Below are 18,608 nucleotides of genomic sequence, written 5' to 3' on the forward strand. Positions count from 1 at the left end.
AAAACAAATTTTAAACAAAATGTGGATTCTCCTCTCTGCCACTTGGCTGAAACTCCTCAGAAAAATCCTTGAAGCTGATCATAAATGACTCCATTTGTTATTTTTCACAAAGATAGATTTGTCTATCATCAACTCTCAAGCAGGGAGGATTACACGAATTCCTTTCAAAAAAAATCAAAAAGGATTTGTTGTGACCATATCTTGTCCTTGGAGTGGTTTTTAAAACACACGCATATACCAGTGATCAACATCCATAAATATTTAATAACTTTCATTTTTAAACTGTGGTTACACTGTAACTCCTTCAAAATACAATCTCCATCTGCATAAATTGCTCTATCAGCTATCAGCCTGAAAGAACATCTGTACCACTGCGGAACATTCTGGACTATTCTCTTTATTACCACCCTGTCTACTGGCAATGGTTTCGATCGGACTTATGTTTCCGAACAGCCTTCAGGAGACAGTTTATCCAAACAGTGAGAGGTCACAGTGTTTCTGCAAGTGGGAAATTTTGTGGCTTGACCCTTGAAAGTTCATAGTCTTTTAAAGGTTGCAAAATAATCTGTATTCAAACAAAAACCTAAAATCCGGTCAGAGAATTTAGACGGTCCATGAATAAGATGGGAGTTTCTGGAAAAACAGCAAAAATTATGAAGGAAACTATTTAAGATTGACAAGCGCATCCTTCTCATTTAGTGCGGCAGTGTATTCACGAATGTGTACGCAGCAGACGATGATCAGAGTTTTGGAAGAGGAGAGTTAAGTTTCTGCACACATTTGTGTTTAAGGGGTGAAAATATTAGATAGAGAACACTGCAGATTTTCAGGCATTCACTCCGCCAGTAAAACCTGATAGAAAATCTTACATTGTTCGAAGTGTCCCATCTCCCCTACCTAAGCAATGACTTCCACAGGTAGTGGCGACCATATAAAATATGATCTTTCATGTGAAAGCATACACAATGAACATCAGTGGGCTATGAGATTGAGAGACTAGATTCAACCCTACTGTCAAACGGCAGAACTACTTTCAGAATGTGTTGCTGGACGGGTAATGAGGGAATGAGAGAACAAGCTAATTTTCCCCGAAGGCCATTTGGAGGACCTCTAAATGTAGCCCAAGTATAAGTTTTCAGAGGTTAGCTGGACACCTTGAGGGGCATAGGTCAGCTAGATAGTCAATATCTTTTCCCAAAGGTAGGGGAGTCTAAAACTAGAGGGTATAGGTTTAAGGTGAGAGGGGAGAGATACAAGATAGACTGGGACTCAAGACAGACTGGGACTTTTTCCCCTGGAGTGTACAAGGCTGAGGGGTGATCTTATAGAGGTCTATAAAATAATGAGGGGCATCATCAGTTCGAAAGACAACATCTTTTCCCAAAGGTCGGGGAGTCTAAAACTAGAGGGCATTACGGTGAGGGGAGAGATGCAAAAGAGTCCAGAGGGGCAATTTTTTCAAACAGAGTGTGGTGAGTGTCTGGAATGAGCTGCCAGAGGTAGTAATAGAGGCGGGTACAATTTTGTCTTTTACATGGGAAGGATATAGAGGGATATGAGCCAAATGCAGGCAATTGGGACTAGCTTAGGGGTTTTACAAAAAGGGTGGTATGACCAAGTTGGGCCGAAGGGCCTGTTTCCATGCTGTAAACCTCTCTGACTCTATGCCTTCAGACCTGCACCCAGGTGAGTGCATTACTCTTTTGTGTCAAGGAAGCAGCTATATGAATGTAAGTCTACATCATCATGTAGGAGATACCAGATAGCATCGAGGAACAGGGCATACTCTCACAGTTCACGACTCTGGGGTAAAAGTTGCACCTGAGGCGCATCTTCCAAAATACTCAATGAGTTACTGGTACATAGTCAGTCACATACACCGGTTAAACGCCAGATAGATCGGTACAATTCTGAAACAATAAGCACAACCTGAGATTCAGCGTAACCCACCCGACCCACCGGCACTGCGTAAACCAGATCCACCTCGGAAACAGGATCCACTTTGGCTCGGGTTCAAACACCCGAGTACAACAGAAGTCATGCCGCTGCTGTTATTTCAGCCTTTCCCTACAGCAAGCCCAGATCAAACGGTTCAGCCAATGCAATATAATTCAGTGCCTCTTGTCCTGAAACTCAAGAGGACTGAAAATGAACCAGCCTCACTTGAAATGACAGACTAGTCTCGGAGAGTATTCTCTGGGGTTATGTCGTAGTCTCAACAATGATGTGTCTAAAAGCACGACAAAACAAATGTGCTCCCTGCTTCGTTTAACTGAAGTTCATGATTCAGATACAATTTGCACCAATTCAAAATACTCTCAGTTTTCTCATCTCATCTGAAGGTGTTGCTGAGGTTCCATAAACACCCTATTCTCAAGCCCATGTTCTCATTTTTCATACACGAGCCTACATATTGACCTTTGGCAAACTTATGTACGCTGTTCGATTGAGTTAGGTTCAATCCTTGCTGCCCACGTACTTTCTGGCAAGTATCATTATCTATCTCGCTGAGGGAGGCATCAAAGTTGATGTTTTCCCACAGCAAACCTGAGCTTTCAAGCAGGAATGACTGGATAGCAATCAGGAGTGGGAACTCTGGCCAATTTTCCCCGTCACTCACTCCAGGAGAGCAGAGGTTAATTGCAGCACCACTGCTTACAGAAGTCAGCACCGAACAGGAACTGAATCTGGGACTTCCCTATTCTGTCTGACTCAGTTCTCTTTGCTCGCCAATTCAATCACCGGGGCAATTTGCTTCAAACATTTTAGGCGTGGCAATAGTCAATATTTGTGAAAAAACATCAATTAATATCATTAAAAACCAGCTTCACCCAGGAGCTTGTTTCTATGTACGCGTTGCCACTTTCAGGGCAGAAAGAGGGAAAACAAAGCGTCCAAAAGAGTCAATTAAAAAAAAGTAATGAATAGATGAATTTGATGATTAAGCATCCAAGGCCTCCACAATGCCACAAGTGAAGGCTTCACACAAATAATAACAGGAACATTTGGCTTGAGTCACCCAGTAAAGGGGGTAGAAGACATCATGCTTCCAGCTAACAAGAGGCAGCACAACAGTCCCCTGTAGGACGGTAGGCTTATCAGCCCATTGGAAACGGGAGGGGACCTGCAGTTAGCGACAAATCTTCTCCAGGACAGGCTGAGCCCCAAGGCCTCAGAGAGTAGCTGCCATTTCATTCCCTTTGCAAGTCTAAGTGGCACCTTCCGTTTCAGACTGCTGCAGCTATGTGAACAGATGCTGATGCTTTCATAGTCAATCATCATTTCAACTGGATATAGGGGCAGGAGAAAAGGGGGGGGAGAGAGAGAAAAAGAACAAAATTAAATTCTAAAAAATTGTTTCATTAAGATTTATAACCTACAAAGCTTTCATAATCTAACCCAAATTGAAAGACTGAATATTAAAAACTTTCTAGTTAGTTTAAAAAAAAGATTGCACTGGAGCGAAGAGTCTTCTAGTGAGCTGTCCCTCTAATTCCAGATTTTACTCTCATTCTATGCTCTTCAACACAATATTCTGCACCCTCTCCTTTCCTTCTCCCCTATGTACTCTATGGACGTCTTAAGGTTTATTTGTCACAAGCAGACTTACATTAACACTGCAATGACGTCAATGTGAAAATCCCATAGTTGCCACACTCTAGCACCTGATCTGGTACGCTGAGGGAGAATTTAGCATGGCCATCCACCTAACCAACACATCTTTGGACTGTGGGAGGAAACTGGACCACCCTGTGGAAGCCCATGCAGACACGGGGAGAACGTGCAGACTCCACACAAACAGTGACCCAAGGCTAGGAATCGAACCCAGGTCCTTGGCGCTGAGAGGCAGTAGTGCTAACTGCTGTGCCATCCCTATGTTTTTGTGTAGCACGCAAGAAACAGTACTTTTCACTGTATCCCAATATATGTGACAATCGTAAATCAAATAGCCAACATTTTTCAGCCCCAATCTGACAACATTTTAAAAACATACAGATGTTAAATGTTAAAACAATGTTCCATTGTTGCGCTTGAAGTCTATTAACAATAATTCCCGCACCATCAAACACTACCTCTCCCTGCCCCCAGGATGGAAGCAGTTTCTTGCAGGGGGCAAGTTCCATAGGTGTCAGCCTTCATGCTGCACCTCACCCAAGGACCTAGTGGAATTTTTGAAGTTCCCACGGTTTCAAGTTACGTATTTGATAGAAAGCGAAGCATGTGCAGATATCAGACACGTTTGATTCGCCTTACAAAAGGAATCCGCAATCCTGCATTTTGATGTTCGTTTCTGCAGTTCTGGAGCTCGATTCCACTGGGCTGATTTTCAATTCATTTGTGGGATGTGGATGTCGCTGCCAACACAAGTGTTTATTCCCCATTCCTAATTGCACGTGACAGGGTGGGTGATGATTGACTGCACTTCATGTGTAGGTGCACCTATCATGCTGTTAGGGAGGGAGTTCTTGCACTGCGGTCACTATGACATTGCACAAACCAGAGGCTGCCACTCATTTCACATGATCCAAACAAACAAGTGGAATTCACTGCGTTGTGTGTTTTGCTTAGCTTTTTGCACGGTGGCACAGTGGTTAGCACTGCTGCCTCACAGCGTGGGGGACTCAGGTTCGATTCCTGGCTTGGGCCATTGTCGGTGTAGGGACTGCACGTTCTCCCCGTGTTTGCATGGGTTTCCTCTGGGTGCTCAGGTTTCCTCTCAGTCTGAAAGAAGTGCTGGTTAGGTTCACTGGCCATGCTAAATTCTCCCTCGGTGTACCCGAACAGGCGCTGGAGTGTGGCGACTAGGGAATTTTCATAGTAACTTCATTGCAGTGTTAATATAAACCTTACTTGTGGCACTAATAAATGAACTTATTTCATTCTGGTACAACACTACGTATACAAAATGCTAGTGGTTTTGATGTGAAACATTGCTCGCCAGCAATAACATTTCTTTCTGAGGGGAATGCAATAAAAATAGATGTGCATGCAGGAAAACTTCCTTAATCAAACCTCCCAGCATCTCTGTAACGCTATCATTTTCAGGGCTTGGAAAAGAGTCCCAGGATTCAAACATATAGCCTTCTGAGAGATACAGTCAAGTGTTGCACTGAGTTATTCAATGACCATCATATTAGGGTGGAGGTTGAAACAGGAAATATTAAGGACAGCACAGTGTTAGCACTGCTGCCTCAAAGTACCAGGGACTTGGGTTCAATTCCTGACTTGGATTACTATGTGAAGTCTGCACAGGTTTCCTTTGGGTGCTTCAGTTTTCTCCCACAGTCCGAAAGGTGTGTTGGTTGGGTGGATTGGCCATGCTAAATTCTCCCACTGTACCCGAACAGGCACCCGTGTGTGGCAACTAGGGGATTTTTACTAACTTCATTGCAGTGTTAATGTAAGCCTACTTGTGGTTGGAGAAAGGGATGGGGGAGTGAAGGGGTATGTCTGCCCATTAATGCACCATAATCATGCTAAATATCTGATAATCATCTTTTGGAGCTTTCATACTGTATCTGTAAGATAATTGTGATCCCATGTTACACCACACTGCCCCACAGCCCATACTCACTGTACAAATAGTACGCTGCAAACAATTGTGTGAATAGTTTTGTATATCAAAGTACAATCACAGAATCCCTACAGTGCAGGAGACTGTCATTCGGCCCATTGAGCCTGCCTTCTGAGAGAATATTTTACCTAGGTCCTCTCCCTGTAACCCCACAGATTTATCTCACTAATCCCCCTAAACTACACACCTTGAGACATGAAGGAGCAATTTAACATAACCAATCCACTTAGCCTGCATGTCTTTGGAGTGTGGAGGAAACTGGAGTACTTGGAGGAAACCCATGCAGATACGGGAGAATGTGCAAACTCCACACAGACAGTGAGCCAAGACTGGAATTGACCTTAGATCCCTGGTGCTGTGAGGCAGCAGTATTAACTACTGTGCCATTCCAATTCGGCCCAAATTTATGTGCCAAACACAGATTTCCCAATAGCCTTCAAAACTCTCAAATCATTCTGAAAGGTCAATACAATAAGTGTCCTTGGACGCCTAATATTGTGCCCTCACCTGTCAAGTCGGCTTACTAAGTCACGCACTGTGGCAATGAGATTCTCATTATTTTGTGGGTTGGATAGAATAATACCGTGTAATTTCCTCATGTAGGAATCAATGGTTTCCAGCGTAGGTGTCTCTCCAGAACCTGCAAAAACAAAGGGGAAACTTCCACTTATAAGAGGATTACAACAGCATCAGAAACAGGTAGGGTTGTTCTTTCGTCAATTGTCTCTGCATTCCTTCCTTGAAAGAATCAGAACCTGCTGGGATATCCTCTGTGGCTTCCCCAAGATGTTCATTTAGTAACAAGAAGTACTTGCAGAATATTCAACTATCCGACTTCAGCCTAACCAGCTTAACATCCTGCTCCTGTCTGGTGTTCACACATTCCCAGCAGAAAAATTATTCTGCATGGACACCTGATGGAAATAGAATCTGGTTTTAATGTGAAGCACTTTAAGCTTCATATCTGGAGAAATGCCCTGTTGGATTTAAGGTACCCAATTATATTTGCACCTTTAAGAGGGCCAGCACGGTGGCACAGTGATTAGCACTGCTGCCTCACAGCACCAGGGACCCAGACTCAATTCCAGCCCTGACTCACTGTCTGTGTGGAGTCTGCACACTCTCCCCGTGTCTGTGTGGGTTTCCTCCGGGTGCTCCTGTTTCCTCCCATTTTCCAAAAGATGTGCGGGTTAGGTTGATTGGCCATGACAAATTGCCCCTTATTGTTTTGGGGGGGGGGGGGGGATTAGGAGGGTAAATATGTGGGATTATGGGGATAGGACCTGGGTGGGATTGTTTTTGGTGCTGGCTTGATGGGCTGAATGGCCTCCTTCTGTGCTGTAGATTCAATGCAAAGAGAGAATTGGAAAATAAAAAAACCCTGTTAAGTCATGCTAGGATATGGGTTCAGGAAAAAGATAGCAAGTTGAAAAATAGGCTTGTAAATCTCTACGTTAGTAGAGACAAACATGCAAAGATATGACACTGAACTGTTAAAGGCTATAATTATTACAAAAACATTTCCTAATATAGTGGTTGGAGGTGCACACAGTATCTTACCACTTTAGTCCTTTTATTCTTCTCCCCTTTAGACTGGTTAAGGCTGGAGACTCTGCTGTCAAGAAATCATGATGGGAATCTGGGATGGGCACTTCAGAACCCTCCAGGAAAGCACACAGACCCCTTCTCCTTCACAATTTGTGTCCTGAGAAGCAAGTTTCTGTCGGAGCCACTTGCTGCCACCTTGTTAACATCAACGATACAACGTCTAGTCTAATGTGGCAGCAATCCACAAGCAGTAAATACACTCAGTTCAATTTTAACTTTGAACATGCAGCTCCCACGAGATCAGGTTAGTCACCTTCTGAAATCTTGGCACCATTACAGACACCCGATATAGAACAGCCCATTCCCAGGGCAATCCTAAAGTCCAATTATTCCTCTGACTTTCAAAGTACAAAGGATAACCTAAATCAGACCTTGCTTTCAGCGTAATTCTAGCAAAGCTGCCTTGGACTCAATATTTTGGACTTGTAATATTTTTTCAATGAATTTTCCTAATTTATCAAAAGGGGCATAGGTTTAAGGTGCAAAGGGCATGGTTTAAAGGACATGTACAAGGCAAGTTTTTGTTTTACACAGAGGGTGGTGGGTGCCTAGAACTTGCTGCCAGGGGAGGTAATGGAAGCCAATAGAAAGAGCAAAGAAAATTACAGAACAGGAACTAGCCCTCCAAGCCTGCACGGCCATGCTGCCTGACTTAACCAAAACCCCCTACCGTTCTGGGGATCATATCTCCCTATCCCCATCCTATTCATGTACTTGCCAAGACACCCCTTAAAAGTCACTTCTGCTTCCACTACCTCCCCCGGCAACAAGTTCCAGGCACCTACCACCCTCTGTGTAAAAAATGTGCCCTGCCCTTCACACCTTAAATCTGTGCCCCTTAGTAATTGACTATTCCACCCTAGGAAAAAGCTTTTGACTATCCACTCTGTCCACACCTCTCATAATCTTGTAGACTTCTATCAAGTTGCCCCCCCAATTTCCATTGTTCCACTGAGAAGAAACCAAGTTTCTCCAACCTCTCCTCACAGCTAATTCCCTCCATACCAGGCAACATCCTGGTAAATCTTTTCTGTACCCTCTCCAAAGCCTCCACATCCCTCTGGTAGTGTGGCGGCCAGAACTGAACACTATATTCCATTATACTTTCGACAGTTTGACAAAGGGTCATCGGGACTTGTAACCTCAGCCCTTTGCTCTCCTTACAGATGCTGCCAGACCTGCTGAGATTTTCCAGCATTTTCTCTTCTGGTTCCCTCAGTAATTTGCTTTTCTTACACTGAAGGTGTTTATTCTTATTGGGTTGCTTCCTTTAACAGTGACAGCTGTTTGATATTGTGCTGAAGTGACGATACCACTTGCCTGTCTGTTGTTATCTCTGTCTGAAACAGATGCACTTTCCAGCAAGAATCTTTGGTTAGCAATCGGCAGCAACAATTTGTCCAATTTTCTTACCTCTCACTCATATAGGGACATAAAGACCCAGCTATAGTGCCACAATATCTATCTTGGCATCAGACTGAAGGTTGAATTTGGGAGACTTCCCCACTTTGCATGCCTCAGTTCCACAACTAAACCGGCAGATTAAGTCTCACTTTGCCAGAATTATATCATGGTCTCCAATGATTCATACCATCTTCATTCTTTGAGCAGAAAATCCTCAGCTTGCTGCTGGGATTGGACGACGAATGAATCAATCTGGAAAATCTACATGAATGCACTGGCCTTGCCTCTATACAGGACACACACTGCTCGAACTTGTTCCTTTTGCCTCTCTTACGTGCAACCCTTATCGTGACATTTCACAATTGCGATCGGTATATCAAGTGGGCATGATCAAGCGCTACATTTAAGTTAAAGTTTATTAGTCACAAGTAAGGCTTACATTAACACTGTAATGAAGTTACTGTGAAATTCCCTGAGTCGCCACATGCCAGCACCTGTTCAGGTCAATGCACCTAACCAATATGTCTTTCAGACTGTGGGAGGAAACCGGAGCACCCGGAGGAAATTTCATAGGCTAGGAATCATAATATCCCTAGAGTGCAGAAGGAGGCCATTCGGCCCATCAAGCCCGCACCTACAACAATCCCACTCAGGCCCCAGCCCCATAACCCTACATATTTACTCTGCCAATCTCTCTAACCTACACATCCCGGGACACTAAGGGAAAATTTAGCATGGCCAATGCACCTAATCTGCACATCTTTGAAGTGTGGGAGAAAACTGGAGCACCTGGTGGAAACCCACGCAGACACAGGGAGGACGTGCAAACTCTGCATAGACAGTGACCCAAAGCCGGGAATCGAATCCTGGAGATATGAGATAGCAGTGCTAACCACAGTGCCACCATGACTCCCCATTTATTTACAGATTTATTTTCTATTTTTGGAAAAGCTGAACTTAGAAATGTTTTCACCCTTCAAAGGCAAAAGTCTACTGTTCTAACTGGAATACCTGGCAATGGTACAGTGGCAAAACTTGATGTCAGTGCTTGCCGCAGGGTATCCAAGTGCTGCTGAAGGACAACGTTCCTGTTTCGTTCCTGCATCACATCAATCTCTAGCTTCTCGACCGCTGTCTTCATGCTCTCCACATGTTTCTGTAAGGCTGCATTTCTTTCTTCATATTCTATATTGGATTTCCTCAGTTGCCGGAGTTCCCTTTCTCGAGCTGCATGTCAAGAGAAGTAAAATGATTACATTTTGTACTGGAGATTTAAACTACAACACATAAGAAAGAAAGCAATGAAGACAAGCCGATCTTCCATGCGTTAAAACAGCACTGATCCCCTGTAAAGGGAGGCAGTGGACTTGTGTATTATGATTACACTATTAATCCAGAAACTCAGGTAATTTTCTGGGGATCCGGATTTAAATCCTGCCATGGATGACAGAATTTGAATTCAATAAAAAACATCTGGAAATAAGATGACCATAAGACATAGGAGCAGAATTAGGCCACTCGGCCCACTGAGTCTGCTCCACCATTCAATCATGGCTGATATTTTTCTTATTCCCATTCTCCTATCTTTTCCCCATAACCCCTGATCCCCTTATTAATCAAAAACGTATCTCTGTCTTAAAGACACTCAATGACCTGGTCTCCACATCCTTCTGCGGCAAAGACTTCCACAGATTCACCACCCTCTGGCTGAAGAAACTCCTCCTCATCATGAAACCATTGTCGATTGTTGGAAAAAAACCATCTAGTTCACTAACGCCCTTTACAGAGGGAAATCTGTTGTCCTTACCTGGTCTGGCCTACATGCAACTCTAGAACCACAACAAGTGTCCTCAAATGGTTTAGCAAGCCACTCAGTTCAAGGGCATCTAGGGATGGGCAATAAATGCAGGCACAGCCAGCAATGCCCACGTCACACAAATGAATAAAGATGAATTTAAATAGTCTGGGTGGTGTGGAACAGCAGAGGAACTTTAGGATACAGGGGCACAGAAAAAAAACTAATTTAATTCTATACTCAAAAAATATGGAATATAAAAGCCAAGGTATAATGATGGACCCATATTGAACTTTAGGACTTCAGATGGAGCATTTTGGCAGTATTGGGAAGGATATTGAAATTTAGTGAGGGTGGGGGTTACAATTCAAATCATTTAGATGCTGTCCAGCAAGAGGAAATACAGATGCAAGGAGAAACTTGCAAAGAGAAATCCTGTCTTTTTTCATAAGAATGAGGCACTATAATAAAAATGTTTAAAATGATGAAAGATGGGACAGGATAGATGGATATAAACTGCAGCTGAGGGGTCAAGACAAGGGCGCTGCATCCAAGATTAAATGTGATATATTTTGAACAAATGTAGAAACATCTGTGCACACTGAGTTGTGGGAGGAAACCAGAGCACCCGGAAGAAATTTAATAGGATAGGAATCATAAAATCCCTAGAGTGCAGAAGGAGGCCATTTGGCCCATCGAGTCTGCACCGACGACAATCCCACCCAGGCCCCATCCCCAGAACCCTACATATTTACTCCGTCGACCCCTCTAAATTACGCATCCCGGGACACTAAGGGGAATTTTAGCATGTTGAAGCTGTGGAATTCACTTTGAGTGTTCATGGTTGGAAGATACACTCAACGTTCAAGATTAGATTGGATAGGTTGGTGAATGAAAAAGAATTAAAGGGGCACTGTAGCAGAGTGGGTAAACGTGATTGGAACTATCCATTGAATCCCTAAAATTAGACAGAGGACATTTGTCCACCTAGTCTGCACCAAATCCCCAAACCAGCATCTTGATCCAGGCCCAGTCCCTGTGCCATCTCCGTAACACTGCACAATTAGCATGGCCAATCCATCTAACCTACACAGCTTTGGACACCAAAGGCAATTTAGCACGGCCAATCCACCTAACCTGCACATCTTTGGAGTGTGGGAGGAAATCGGATATCCGGAGGAAAGACGACGTGGGGAGAACATGCAGACTCGCACAGACAGTGAACCAAGGCCAGAACTGAACCCAGTCCCTGGCACTGTGAGGCAGTAGTGCTAACCATTATACCACCCGGCTGCTCACCAGCACAGATAAATCACGTCAAGTGAGCAGTTTCAATATTTCAACTTCAATTTATTCCAGTGTACATCTTCGATATTATTTTTCCCATAATTAAATGCCGTACACTTTAATATTAATGCTGGCGCTTCCTACCTTTGCTGTGGTCTAAAAATTCCTCAGAGAAAATCGGAATGTCCAATACAGATCGATCCTTCAGCTCACCCTGGTTTTGTAAAACAAAATACAGAATCATCATCCATGTTTTATAAATCCAGGAAAATCCACCGCTCTCCCTCCTTTGAATTCATGTAAAAATCAGCAGCAGACAGAACCAAATCAAATATATTCCATAAAAACACACTGGAACAAATTCCACAGATACTCTTGTAAAGATTTGGGAGACAAATTATTTTCTCTTCCCCCTCACCTCTCTCTCTCTCCAGGTTTGTCTGATCTTCCTCCAGGCTCTGCCTATGTTACTTCGTAGAAGGCTTCCAGGAAATATGCAAGAGTGGCCAACATACTGCTCAGGAAGTCATTGATATCCCATTTGCCAGCCTCCTGCGGCACAAGTCAACAATGCTGTGCCATTAACTCCAAGAAACTGCATCATCACTCATGATGGCCTTCTGGGAGTTGTTTCTCTTTCACTGCACCTCACGGTGAAGCATCATAGATTCATAGGAACCCTACAGTCAGAAGGAGGCCATTCGGCCCATCGAGTCTGCACCAATAACAATCCCACCCAGGCTTGATTACCATAACCCCCCCACATTTACCTGCTAATCTCTCTAACCTACACATCCCAGGACACTAAGGGGCAATTTAACATGGTCAATCCACCTAACCTACACATCTTTCGGATTGTGGGAGGAAACCAGATCACCCAGAGGAAACCCACATAGACATGGGGAGAACGTGCAGACTCCACACACTGTGACCCAAGCCGGGAATCGAACCCAGGTCCCTGGTGCTGTGAGGCATCAGTGCTAACCACTGTGCCACCCAGCTGCGTTCCATTTACAAAACCAAAGGAACAGTAACAAAACATGAACACTGCTTTACAGCAAAGACAAATCAAAAAACTATTTAAAGGCAAAGATAAGGAAGATACAGATTTCTGAAAAAAGAGAATTGTGTGTTTTCACAGACTTGTCACAGTGCAGATGGAGGCCATTTGGCCAATCATGCCCGCACTGGCTCTCCAAATGAGTGATTCACCTCATGCCATTCCCCCATCTTCTCTCCGTCCCCTGTACACTCTTTCTTTTCAGATAACAGTTTAATTTCCTCTCAAATGCCTCAATTGAACCTGCCTCCATCACACTCTCAGGAAGTGCGCTCCGGACTTAAGTCTCGTGGTGTGAAAGTTCTCTCTCATGCCACTTCTGCTTCTTTTGCTCATCACTTCTCAGAAGACTAAAGAAATTTGGCACGTCCACAACGGCTTTCATCAACTTTTACAGATGCACCATGGAAAGCATCCTTTCCGGTTGTACCACAGCTTGGTATGGCTCCTGCTCTGACCAAGATCGCAAGGAACTACAAAGAGTCGTGAATGTAACCCAATCCATCATCCAGCCTCCCATCCACTGCCACTGTTTACACTTCCTGCTGCCTCAGAAATGCAGCCAGCATAATCAAGGACCCCACGCACCCCGGAAATTCCATTGGGAAGAAGGTACTAAATTCTGTGAGCACGTACTAGCCGACTCAAGAACAGCTTCTTCCCTGCTGCCATCAGACTTTTGAATGGACTTACCTTACATTAAGTTTAAGTTGATCTTTCTCGATACCCTAGCTATGATTGAAACACCATATTCTGCACCCTCTCCCTTCCTTCTCTATGAATGGTACGCTTTGCCTGCATAGCACGCAAGAAACAATACTTTTCGCTAAGTACTAATACATGCGACAATGATAAATCAAATTAAACTTTAAATCCGTACCCTCTTATTCTCCATCCTTTCACGATTGGGAACAGTTTCTCCCTATCTACTCTGGCCAAGTCCCTCGTGATTTTGAATAACTCGATTAAATTTTCTTCCAGCCTTCCCTTCTCCAATGAAAATTATTGAAGGGATGGATGGCCTACTCTTCCTTCTAGTTTCTATATGAAATAGACCCAACATGTGATCTCTCGCTCTTTCAAACACTCCCTTCTCTTCAAAATAACTTCCTAATACACTGCCTCCAGTATTTTAGTTAAAGGCAGCATAAATGACAGATGTCAACAAATTGTAAGCATAACTAGATGGTGTGTTCTAGTAACAACTTTTATAACTAAATATCAACTTGGGAGAAAAGTTGGGCTTATTAATCTGTTCCCAGGCTTAAAGCCACTAGTATCAAAACCATACCCTGATATTGTACATGATGTTGCTCCTTAACCTCCACAGTAGCAGTACTCTTGGGGGTATGATGTGGAGATGGCGGCATTGGACTGGGGTGGGCATAGTAGGAAGTCTCACAACACCAGGTCAAAGTCCAACAGGTGTATCTGGTGTCATGAGGTTTTGGAATACTGCTCCTTCACCCACTCACCTGATGAAGGAGTAGCGCTCTGAAAACTCGTGACTCCAGATAAACCTGTTGGGATTTTAACCTGCTGTTGTGAGATTTCTTACTGATATTGTTCATATTATCAAAGGCTGCCTCGGTTAACACCAGCACCCCCCCCCCACCCCTTCCCATTCACATGGTGGGATTTTGATTTACACGTGTGGTATGCACAGCAGTCATGGGGAGAGGAGCAAAGAAATAAAAAGCACAGGAAGCAAATCACTACTGGCTATTCCTGGCTGCACTCTCATAGACCACTGCAGAATGGACTGACATCTGAAAGCAGGTTATTGGTGTTCCCATTGTTCTGAAAAAGCTATCAGACAGCAGTGACTTTGAGAAGAGGCAGCTGGAGGGAAAAGAATGGTTATTGGAGGCAACAAACCTTGCCAACAATCACTTTTCACTCGTTCCCTGAATTGTGATAATTCTCTTCTCTCCTGCAGGAGCTGACTCAGGCCACTATTTCATCAATTGGCCATTGTCAGTAAGCTGGGTATAGCTGGCAAACCTTATTCAGGCCATACCCCACATTCACGTCCCAGTCACAGTCGTTCAACAGTGATCAGAAACGTGATTCCTGGCTGATTACAGTCATAGAATAAAACCATAGAGTCCCTACAACAACGAAGGCCATTCAGTCCATCGAGTCTGCACTGACTACAATCCCACCCAGGCCCTATTCACGTAATCTCACAGATTTACCCTAGCTAATCCCCCTGACATTAGGGTCAATTGAGCATGACCAATCAACCTAACCTGCACATCTTTGGACTGTGGGAGGAAACTGGAGCACCTGGAGGAAACCCACACAGACATGGGGAGAATGTGCAAACTCCACACAGACAGTGACTCCAGGCTGGAATCGAACCCAGGACCCTGGTGCTGTGGGGCAGCAGTGCTGACTACTGTGCTGCCCCAATTAGAGTCGTAAAGCAATACAGAAAAGAAACACGTCTCTTGGCCCAACTGGTCTACGCAACCATAGTGCCCTCTCAGCTAGTCCCAAACTGTTTGTATTTGGCAATAGAATTAACATTTAATGGTGGGATTTGAATCTGGGTCCCCAGAGCATTACCCTGCGTCTCTGGATTACTAGTCCAGTGACAATACCACTTCTGGGTTTCCTCCGATTTCCTCCCAGACTCCAAAGATGCGTGGGTTAGGCTGATTGGCCATGCTTAATTGCCCCTTAGTGTGAGTGACACCTTTTAGGGTAAATACGTAGGGTGACGAGGATAGGACCTGGGTGGGATCATTATCGGTGCAGGCTCGATAGGCCGAATGGCTTCCTTCTGCAATGAAGATTCTATACACCAGCATTTCCCCTTGGTTATTGCTTATTAACCATTCTTCCTGAGGGAGTTGTGGCATTTCTGCTTCTGCCCTCGCTGAGATGAGCTAACTAAGCATCGACTGTGGATGGAACTTAGGACTTTGCTGTCTGTTTGGATCAACTACTCAGTGAACATAAGCTTAGTAAGCCACAGGGGCGCTACTCGACACAAAGTCTTGACTAAATTCCAACTGGTTTCAGAGTTGATTATCAAAAGCAATGTTGGTCTTGTCGGAACCCTTATATTTTATTAGGCTAAATACCATCTACTTAATCTGTTGTCGTTGAGAGAGTAAGAAGTCTCATGACATGAGGTTAAAGTGCTGAGAGGTACATTTACATTACGAAACATGAAAATAGTTGACAAAATGGTCAGTGATCAGCTGTAATGCCTGCACAAATGACCTGTCATTGAATCTGTTCAGGGCTCTGGGTGATTGCACAGAATACACAATCTTACTGTTTACTGATAAAGCTAGTCCTGGCCCAAGTGCAAAACACAAGAAAATAAAGTCTAATCTGTGGGGAAAATGACTGGAACCATGTCATTCCACTTTGTTAACTGGAAAAACATTCTGCTGTTTATTTCTGCAACAGCAATTCTGGCAGACAACAGCATTCGATGAACTTCAGTCCAGAACATCATTTCAAGATGTCATCATAATGAACAAAAAGCAATTTCTGTTTTGTAGTTTGTGGAAAAAGCATATCCCCCTGTGGGGACACTTCATTTCCAAGTTAGTGAAAGCTAACCTTTCAGTCCATAGAGCTTTCCATTCTCCATCCTAGGAAATGCAGAGCCTACGTCTGATCCGTTGTGCAAATATTTCCTTCCAAATCGAGGATTATTCATTGGAATAAATTTCTCAGTTAATGTCACTGGTTGAAATTAATTCCTTTAAAATTTGGCTACACTTCTTCTCATTTTGATTTCCCACCTTGCCCATTCTTCATCCACTAGCTGCGATGGCGGCTTAGAGCATTGCAGCATCTTCTGCAGCACACAACTAACATTTCACTAAACACTAGGGCACGTCAGTGGAAGAATCCTTCAATTCATTGACTGTTCCTCATGGCTGTTACCATGGCACAGTGGTCAGCACTGCAGTCTCATAGCACCAGGGACCCGGGTTCAATTCCGACCACGGGTCATTGTCATGCAGAGTCTGCACGTTCTCCCCGTGTCTGCATGGGTTTCCTCCAGGTGCTCTGGTTTCCTCCACTGTCCAAAGATGTGTGGGCTAGATGGATTGGCCGTGCTAAATTGCCCCTTAGTGTCAGGGGGATTACCAGGGTAAATATGTGGGGTTACATGGATAGGGCCTGGGTGGGATTGTTGTCAGTGCAGATTTGATGGGTCAAACTGCAATGTAGGGATTCTATGATTCCGTGTTTGTGAGTGAGCTGCTGGAAATTTCCTAAAGCTAAACTGATCCACAAATTATACTTCAACACATAAAATCCCACAGTTCAGATTTATTTCTCTGCTTACAGTGTGAAGACCTTTCCTTAATTTTTTTTTAAATAAGGCAACATTTAAACTGAAGACAAAATAACATCCATCGATCCTGCCCTTGTTTGTTTTGAAACATTGTTTTGAAACAATGTTTTCAACTATTCAGCAAGGGCCAAAATAAAATAAATATTTCTTTCTTTATAATATTGCAAGCTTACATTTAAATTTATTTACTAGTATCATAAGTAGGCTTACGTTAACACCCCAATGAAGTTACTGTGAAAATCCCCTAGTCGCCACACTCTGGCGCCTGTTCGGATACACTGAGGGAGAATTTTAGCACAGCCAATGCAACTAACCAGCACGTTTTTCGGACTGTGGGAGGAAACCGGAGCACCCGGAACAAACCCACATGGGGAATCAACCCCAGATCCCTAGCATTGTGAAACAGCAGTACTAACCACTTTGCTACCGTGCTTCCCCAAGAGTAACTGTGTTTGATTTTTGAAACTACTATTTGCGTCACGCCGGTACCTCATTCATAAGTGATTCTTCAGAAGTGGACATGGTGAAATGAGCAGTGTTGATTGCACTCTGTGACTCATTCATGACTCAAGGAACCTGAATTTTCTTTTCATGCTCAGGGTTCAAAAGGAAATTAAAAGATTATTGGATTAGTACCATTGATTAAACATGAGCAGGAGAGGGGGATGTACAAGAGACTAGAACCAGAGGACTGCAGAGTTCTCAGAGAATTGTAAGGTTGGGGGAGATTATAAACAGAGGGAGGGACAAAATATGAGGTTGAAACTTTTTAATTCAAAACAATAGCAGACCTCCCGTCAGCAAGCAGAGCTCTGATAAGTGAGCAGGACTTGCTGAAAGTTAGGTTGTGGGCAGCAGTGATTTTGCTGAGCTTAAGTCTATGGAGGGTGGGAGAGGAGTCTGGGCCAGGAAAGCACTGGAATCATTGAAGTATGGGTGTGTGGGGGCAATCAACATAAAGGTGCGGGTTCAGGAACAAATGGGATGAGGTAGGAATGGAAATGTAGTATTAAGACTCTCTATCCAGATCATAACTACGCTATCAGGAGCCAGGGATTTCCCACTAAGAAAAAAATCTACAGCGATCCTATATGCTTAACCAATAAAGGCACTGCCCAGTGCAGCCCTCAATATAGATGGCCAGGACTGAGTCTCATTTTTTAGCTAGAGAAATATGATGCAGCCTGCAACAGGATCCTTCAACATCCGGGACTTGGCAAATCAATTGGGTTTCCAGCATCTGATTAGCATCAAATGATCCAAATTGCGAAGACACAGAGTTCATAGAATCTTGACAGTGCAGGAGGCCATTCAGCCCATCGAGTCTGCACCAACCACAATCCCACCCAGGCCCTTTCCCATAATACCACATATTTACCCTACTAATTTCTCTGATGTTCCCCCAAACACTAAGGGGCAATTTAACATGGCCAATGCACCCTAACCAGCACATCTTTGGATTGTGGGAGGAACCCATACAGACACAGGGAGAACGTGCAAACTCCACACAGACACTGACCCAAGCTGGGAATGGAACTGGGTCCCTGCA

At 43.9% G+C, this 18,608-nt stretch overlaps 1 protein-coding gene across 4 annotated transcripts in view; it reads right to left on the bottom strand.

Annotated features, from left to right (window-relative positions):
- Nucleotides 1-244: 244 nt before the first annotated feature.
- Nucleotides 245-18,608, bottom strand: part of hmg20a (high mobility group 20A) — a 61,990-nt gene continuing 43,626 nt past the window's right edge. For 2 of the 4 annotated variants that reach the window (XM_080216261.1, XM_080216259.1), the window contains exons 7-10: nt 11,814-11,883; nt 9,599-9,814; nt 6,083-6,215; nt 245-3,287 (exon numbers count right to left, since the gene is read on the bottom strand). In XM_080216261.1, coding sequence (XP_080072387.1) covers nt 3,284-3,287; nt 6,083-6,215; nt 9,599-9,814; nt 11,814-11,883 — 423 coding nt within the window. In that variant the 3' untranslated portion in view covers nt 245-3,283. Of the gene's footprint in view, nt 3,288-6,078; nt 6,216-9,598; nt 9,815-11,813; nt 11,884-18,608 lie in introns of those variants that run through there. The other 2 variants (XM_080216262.1, XM_080216260.1) reach the window with 1 other exon arrangement.

The sequence above is a fragment of the Carcharhinus amblyrhynchos genome, chromosome 32 (assembly GCF_965287045.1).
Source record: "Carcharhinus amblyrhynchos chromosome 32, sCarAmb.v2.hapA, whole genome shotgun sequence".
NCBI classification, from domain to species: Eukaryota; Metazoa; Chordata; class Chondrichthyes; order Carcharhiniformes; family Carcharhinidae; genus Carcharhinus; species Carcharhinus amblyrhynchos.